Raw genomic sequence first — 7,500 nt, forward strand, 5'->3', positions numbered from 1 at the left:
GGAAAAGAAAAAGAAAACTGAGTTACAACAGAGCCGATGAAATCGTGCAAAATTTAGTGAAAAGAATACAACAGCAGGTAAGAATTTCATTCAGGAGCTCATCAAGGATCGAGAGGGAGCCTCTACAAAGTGCGACAGACCAGCCTCAATCTCCCATACTTTGAGTCAACCATTTCCGAGTTTTTTTTCTCATAGAACGCCTTCCTTGGAGATTCAGCAGGCCCACTGATGTGAAAGCCAATCAAACAATTGCTATCGCAACGTCAAGGGAAATATGATTCTATTCGCGGGAAAAATCTGTTCCTAAAAATAAATTTTCTCGGGAAAGGGGTTGATTCAAGGAATTAGTGGAGATAGATTCTCCCTCTGATGAGCTCCTGTTTCAGTATAAAAACAGTATTGCTTCGTGCAGTAAGGAGACTCAATCCCTACTTACAATATCGCTGTTGGAAGAAGAACAAACTGTGATAGCCCAGAACATAGACAATTCTGAGATAAAGACAACAGGTTGATCCCGAAACGACTGAATGAAATAAGAGAATGTTTTATAACTTGAAAGGAAAGATAAAGTACATATGATCGGACAGTTACTACCAAGACAGCTTTTCCGTGGGCGTAAAGTTTGCTCGAATTTTCTTTGTTTTCAGAGATCATGACGTCAATGCAGCCATTTTGAAGTCCCAAGTTAATCCTCCTTATGCAAATATTTTCTTCTACCTTGATTTTATAAATGGCCGCGAATCACGTGTCTGATTAAAAACAAAGAATTGTATCTTTGTGAATCAGTCCTTGTTTACAACTGCCTTCTCCAGAAGTGGATTCGCATTGACATCAGAGTACTGAGCGCTGTTATAACTTTCAAAGCTCTCAAGTGTACTTACCAAAACCGGTCATCCAAACATATGCAGCAATAAATATTCTTATGGCATTGTAAGTCTCGGCGGCTTTAAAGTAGTGATACCAGACAAACATAACCTGCATCCATCCCTTCCACTCCTCAGTTTGCTCCCGATTCAATATCTTATCTGTGGTCAGCTTTCTGGTGAATCCTGCGGCTACGGAGAAAAGGAGGAGGACTAGAAACCAAAATAAGTCGCGAGAATATATGCGCTCAGCCACTGGAAAGTAGTGTTTGTCGTCGCAAAGGTAGAAAAAGAACATGATGGAGCCAAATGTTGCTATACTTGAAAGGAAAGAGTCAAATGATGGTCTGTGTGAAGGCGAGATTTGTGGTTTCTGCTCATGAACTTCGTTGTGACTGTCTTTGTTGTCCAAGATCGATTTCTGATGAGAAATTTCGCCATTTTCTATCGTTCCATAACGGGCGTCAATGTTAACTTGAAAAAAGGGGGAAACAAAGATTCTGGTGACATCATGAACTTAATTACTTGATTGTAGACCAACACGGGAAGCAAAAGAGGACTGAAAAAAGAGCTGGCAAAGAACCTATCCATCGCCTGGAAAGTGCTTTTTCTTTCTCATTTCTTTGTTTAGAAAATGGTTTGAATCTAGGAATCATATCAAGACTTGATGAAGAAAGGTCCCCGGGTGAGAGTCACTGTTCCTGGGAAGGGCTTTGTTACGTTGATGAAATTGACAGACACCAACTGTTCACAGTCGTTCTCAGGACTACTCGGCTCACCCGTGCGGTCTTATTTCACCAAGTTTTGCTTGAAGAATATGTTTGTTCTCGTAACTCTGCTCTTTATTTTTCCTCGGGATCTTGCCTGGTGCATCCAGCCAGCTACGACCCATTTTGCTGTTTTTCTTCCGTTCGCTTGATATGTCGAGACAGCAAAGTTTAAACATTATTAAAGTCCTTGTAGTTTTGTTTTCATTTCAAATAACTGCATGACAAGAAAGTATCATAAGAAGCTATTTTAAAGATATATTGACCTCTTGCTACCGAGAGAACAGCTGATTGAATGTTCTTCTTAAGCATTTTCTTACTTTCCATCGAACCATCAGTTGTACGCTGGTCGCTGACTACACATAGTAATGTTACGTTAGCATCGACATCTCGGATTTGATTATTGCGTATCAATACCACGCAGCCCAGTGTCGCTCAACTCGTCCTGGCAAGTTGGTCTGCGACGACTTTACATCGAAAAGTCGTAGCGGTCAGTACGAGTTTGTCAAAAGGAAATTACGTTTGATTTAGAACTGTTGTTTAGAGCTGTAATAATCATACACTGTAACAATCCTCACGTGTTGTGCAAAGAATTTGGGTAGTTTTCAAGCCTAAAGGAAGCAGCTTAAAATGTTAATATTTCCAAAGAATTAATGTGGTTTTCTGCCGACTGGAGCTCGTATTGTGCGCTTACCTAAACATATAGAGTACGACTTCGAGAACGAGTACAAGTTGCACTTGTTCTCATACTCGCACTAATTGCCAATGCTAACATTTTCTATTATAAAATAATCATCTTCTCAGGCCACCTTCAAGTCCTTTAACTGATTATGGGGTTTCCTTTCCTTACCCTAAATAAGCCATAATTAATTGATAGTTACTTACCAGACGTGGTCGTCCGAAGTGAGTGAAAAAAGGAGACTTTGTAATCAACGAACACAAGAAGCCATCGAAAGAGTGCCACCAATACCACTGATACCCAAAACAAAAGGAGGGCATGTTGATGTAAAGACAGCGGACCCTTGGATGGAAGCCGTTCTTGTCCCACAATCGAGGCTTTTTCATCATTCATTTCAGATTGCCTAAAAGAAAACAATAGCCCGTTCAAGACTCTCAGCAGTTTTCTGTTCGTCTGTTTTTCAATCTCACTGAATAAAAATTTGCTCACAAAAGAAAGTTGTATCCTTTGTTAGCAAAAGTGCTAGGACAGCGAGGTGCAGTTAATGCAGTGTAGAAAATTTTTTATGGTATTTAAAATGTCAAGCATCATCCAAATATCAAAAAAGAAACTTTCATTGACGAGGCTAGCTGCTAGCCTAAAACGAGTAGATCTGTTCAGTGTTCAACCTTAAAGTCTCTATCCTTGGAGCACTTTCAACGGTGGTTTTAATCAACAAATTTCGAGTTGTTCAACGGGTGCTGATCTCTCGGCTGCTATATTTTTCGTCTCGCATGCAACATCTCCGACAACCGGAATGCTTAATTAACCGGCGGTCCTGTATACTCTATTATCATGAGAGGGAGGAAGAGAGAAGACCCTGGGAACGAGATTCAGGAATTCACCGTGACACTTTTCCATTTCCTGATTTCAAGCCGAGGGGGGCAAGGTACGAGTCTGCAAATTATGGGATGACCAACTATTGATCCACATTGTCAGAAAGTACACCCCAAGCTTTACAAAATCTCCCAGTTTGGTGTTAATAGACCCAATATTAAGCCAGATACAGCCATTTAAAAACGTCAAAATTTGCAAAGAAATGTATGGCCATCCGGAACCCGCGTCCGGATGATCAAACATTTCTTTCTAAATTTTAACGTATTTAAATTGATGTATCTCAGTCAAAATTAACCCGATTAACACCAAACGAGGGGATTTTATAAATTTCGCTGAGCTCTTTCTGACTGTGTGGATCAATGATTGCTAATCCCATAATTTACAGACTCGTACCTAGTCTCCTTTGGTTTGAAATCAGCCAATAACCTGCGTAGCTGAGCGAGCGAGCGAGCGATCGAGCGGCCAAGGGGTGTAATGGGGCGGAGATGCCGCTCGATCTTTCGGACACAAGCAACTGTAGTTACGCAGGCTGACGTTTCCACATCGACGTTTGCACATTCTATCTTTCTCAAAACAGTTCCATAATTGTTGACATGGTTTACTGCGCTTTTCATGATTCTATATTCTTTATCGCCAACCGCAAACCTCCAAATTGCCTTTTTGGCGGAGTCAATAAATTCAGTTAAAACTGGAGTATTGAGATTCTTATCATGACTATAACTAACGATACTGTTAAAAAAGGCAAGCACTAAGTCAAATGTAACGCACCGTATATTTCTTGTCTTTTCTCGATGATAATACTTATTGCTGAATAACCTTCAGCCCGGCTCCCTGTTTCCGTCAGAGAATTGTCAACAAATTCTTACCAGTGATAGCAATCAATGAACCTGTCTAACGCGGTTTTAACTCAACTCTCGGCATCTTTCGGAAAGGCTTCGGAAGTTTGACATCTCGCAGAATTTTGAAAAGTGATGTAATTCAGGTTAATCGAGTCTGATATATATATATATTTTTACAAACCTATGTTTGCTTACGCGACAAGGAAACTAATATGCCAAATCATTTGTCTTATTTTCAACCGACAATGTGCATTTAAAATTGCATGATCTTGAAGTGACACAGCAACAATGCGTGTAGCCTGCACTGAACCAGGCTGTTCCATTGAAAATGGCGCGCGCTGTCAATTTATAAGGGCTTGGTGACTAGTTTCCTTTAATAACAATATGCAATAAAAGCATGGTGACACACGCTAACACCAACCCGGTTTATCAAACCGGTGTGGCCAACACATCACGCATGCGCACAACCATTTAACCTGGTCAATTAGTAGGCATGGACAGCTGTTTGGCCTTATGGGTCTCATCAGCATAGCGTAGCTAATATACCAGCCCAGTGTTTTTAGCACCCCTTTAAGTGGCAGCTTCACATGCCAAACTTGTGGTAATAAACGAAATGATATATGACGTGAATCATATACTGAACTGCGGATATGAAATCAAGTAAAGCTATGATCCTCGCAGTTATGGGCGCCATTTTAGAGAGATAGATAGAGATAAGATAGATAGTTTATTGATCAAAAACATGGCAGCCATAAGCTGAATTACGTAAGATTTACAATAAATCAGGAAAGCTTAAAAAAATCTGAAAATATTAAAAAGGAAATATTAACATCATTGCCTTATTGACAACCCTGAAAAATTCAGGAATTCAACGAGGTTTGAACCCGTGACATCGCGATAGCGGTGCAACGCTCTAACCAACTGAGCTATGAAGCCACTGACGTTGAGAACTGGTCATTTGTGGGATATAACTACGTAGGTGATTATTGAAAATTCTCTGCTCTGATTGGTTGCCGTTGAGGTAATTATTCCGCCATAATAGACCCTAGGACACTGTGTCCCAGGATTTGTGGTAATAGAGAAAATTAGGAAGATTAAAATCATCTTTTTAATTTGTGCTACATTATCTCCATCACTAGCCACCTCCACTGCGGTGAATAGTGCTTAACTAGTGAACAAAATGGCGGACGACACGCTCCCAGATCTCATTCGTCAGTGATGGGAGCCTGGGAACGAGACCGGCGTGATTCAACACGGCATCGTTTTCAACGCGGTTTCAAAATCATGAAACATTAACCGTGCCTATTCGAAAACGTGTTCGTGTTAACGTAGTCTCAGTATTACCAACCAGCGAACAAACTCTCCAAAGCGAGGCGGGGCGGGAAGAGGAGACCTTGAAACGATCACCGCGGAATTTATTTCCACCCACAAACCAAGAATATGAAATCTGCATGTCATTTTGATAGCCGCGCGAACTTGGTTTTGGGCAACATGGCGGACGAAGCTGGGCCCCGCCTCGCTTTGGAGAGTTTGATCTCCGGCCACAGTATTACTCAAGTTGCTATCCTACCCCATATATATGGCTTTCCCATATCGAACAGTCATTGAGGGATCCATTGAAGTAGTCCGATTGATCACGAAGTCTTTATTTATTTTACGTCTGTCGTGTTTAACACAAACCAAAATCAACTTAAGTCGCCGAGTGAAATCGGGAAAACAGCACCAGATTCGATCGTATGGCATCTTCCAAAACGTTATGTCACTGCTATTGGAATAAAACATATTTAACGATCTAAAGAAAAAAGGCTATACCAGAGAAAACTCACCTCTTAAGTTTAACCGCGGCTCTCAAATCTGTGATAAATAGTCTCTCGCAAGTGACAAGCATGGTGTCAAAGAAGATTTTAACGGGTACCTGTTCAATTAGTTACCATAGCCTCTGAAAGTTTATCAAAAAAACGTGGATCCTACAATACATTCTCAAAATAAAATAGATCGCAATCCGATCGATGTTTGTTTTTATCATTGTTCGGTCGTGACGGCTTGAATTCTTTAATGTGTCATCGTGGTTCATTGAAGAACGTACGCGTCTCTGTATTCAGCACTTTAAAGATTTGAGACCAAATCGGATCAAAGAGGCTATTCAAATTATGTATACAAAATTTGGTTTTATCAACGGAGTTGATAATGTAAATTGGCCACCGTACAGAGATTCTAAAAGCTCTGATGAAGGGCTAACGCTCGAAACATCAGCTTTTAGAATCTCTGTACGGTGACCAATTTACGCATTATCAACTCTGTTGATAAAACCAAATTCTTGTATACTACTTCCCCACCGACACAGCACAAAGGCCACAGTTTCTTTAGAAACTACCCCCTTTATTCAAATTATGGAATGTTTGAATGCAGGAAAATAACGAAAATGTAACAATTGTAAATGTTGTATCTGTCAAAAGATGTAATAATAGAAAAATGCTAATACGTAGGTATTAATATCGATCTCGCTCTGTTCCTTTTCCTAACAACGGAAAATAACGGCCAGACATATGTATTTCTCCCTCTCCCTCTCCCTCCCCTGCAGTAATTTTTTTATTTTAAATTATTTAAGTAAACAACAAAACTTCCGGAGAGAGCGATTTTCTCTGGCTCTTTATATGAGGAGGTGAATATTTGATGACCGAGAGCCCGTCTCATGTCGTTTAACTGTTTCCAGTTTCTATATGCAATTTCCCAGTTAAATTTCGATACTGAAACATCGATGTGCATATTCTATACCATGCCTGAAGAATGTTTGAACCAGAAAGATTATACTTATGTTTCTCGCAGTGGCACTTCTATCGGAAATCATGATTCGACAAAATAAACTATGTGAGTGTCAAGTTCTCTCACCTTGTTTGATCTCTTTATATTTTGCACCAGTGAAGGCCGGGAAGAAGCAAATGATGCTGATGCATTTCTTTATAATAGACCTAATCGGCTAACTCTGTGTTGTACGACAATTCAAACCCTTTGGGAATAAAACGTTTTGTTTCCGGTATTTCCCTATGAATTAATGTGAATGCTATATTGTAATGCAAATAAAATACACAGAGAATCTTTGCTTCGAGAAATTTGAATAGGCGATTTGCATGATGGCATCATTTACTACCACTACCAGACTGTTTTGAGTGGCTATTATAGTCAGGCAAATTTAAACAATTACAAGGAAAGGTTACGTTTATACAAACGTTGGCCGTGTAGCACTTTAACATCTTCACTTCCCACGGCCTGCTCCCGTCTGACCTTGTAGCTCAGTCGGTAGACCCGAAGGTCGTGGGTTCGACTCCCACCCTGGTCAGAGTTTTTCTCTGTCCTTGTGTGGGCCCATTTCCATCTGTAGGGCTAACGCTCACATGGTTCATATGGGATTGAAATCTAGCACTTCACATTACACTCTATTCAGTTAACTCTGTTTAAAATATAAGTGCTACACGGCC

General features: G+C 40.3%; 1 protein-coding gene across 3 annotated transcripts in view; it reads right to left on the reverse strand.

Moving 5' to 3' along the window:
- Positions 1–7,061, reverse strand: part of LOC138051933 (uncharacterized) — an 8,238-nt gene extending 1,177 nt beyond the window's left edge. The window contains exons 1-3 of one of the 3 annotated variants that reach the window (XM_068898262.1): positions 6,914–7,061; positions 2,516–2,712; positions 882–1,337 (exon numbers count right to left, since the gene is read on the reverse strand). In XM_068898262.1, coding sequence (XP_068754363.1) covers positions 882–1,337; positions 2,516–2,702 — 643 coding nt within the window. In that variant the 5' untranslated portion in view covers positions 2,703–2,712; positions 6,914–7,061. Of the gene's footprint in view, positions 1–881; positions 1,338–2,515; positions 2,713–5,594; positions 5,671–5,850; positions 6,010–6,913 lie in introns of those variants that run through there. The other 2 variants (XM_068898260.1, XM_068898261.1) reach the window with 2 other exon arrangements.
- Between the last annotated feature and the right edge of the window lie 439 nt (positions 7,062–7,500).

Source organism: Montipora capricornis, chromosome 6, assembly GCF_036669925.1.
Source record: "Montipora capricornis isolate CH-2021 chromosome 6, ASM3666992v2, whole genome shotgun sequence".
NCBI classification, from domain to species: domain Eukaryota; kingdom Metazoa; phylum Cnidaria; class Anthozoa; order Scleractinia; family Acroporidae; genus Montipora; species Montipora capricornis.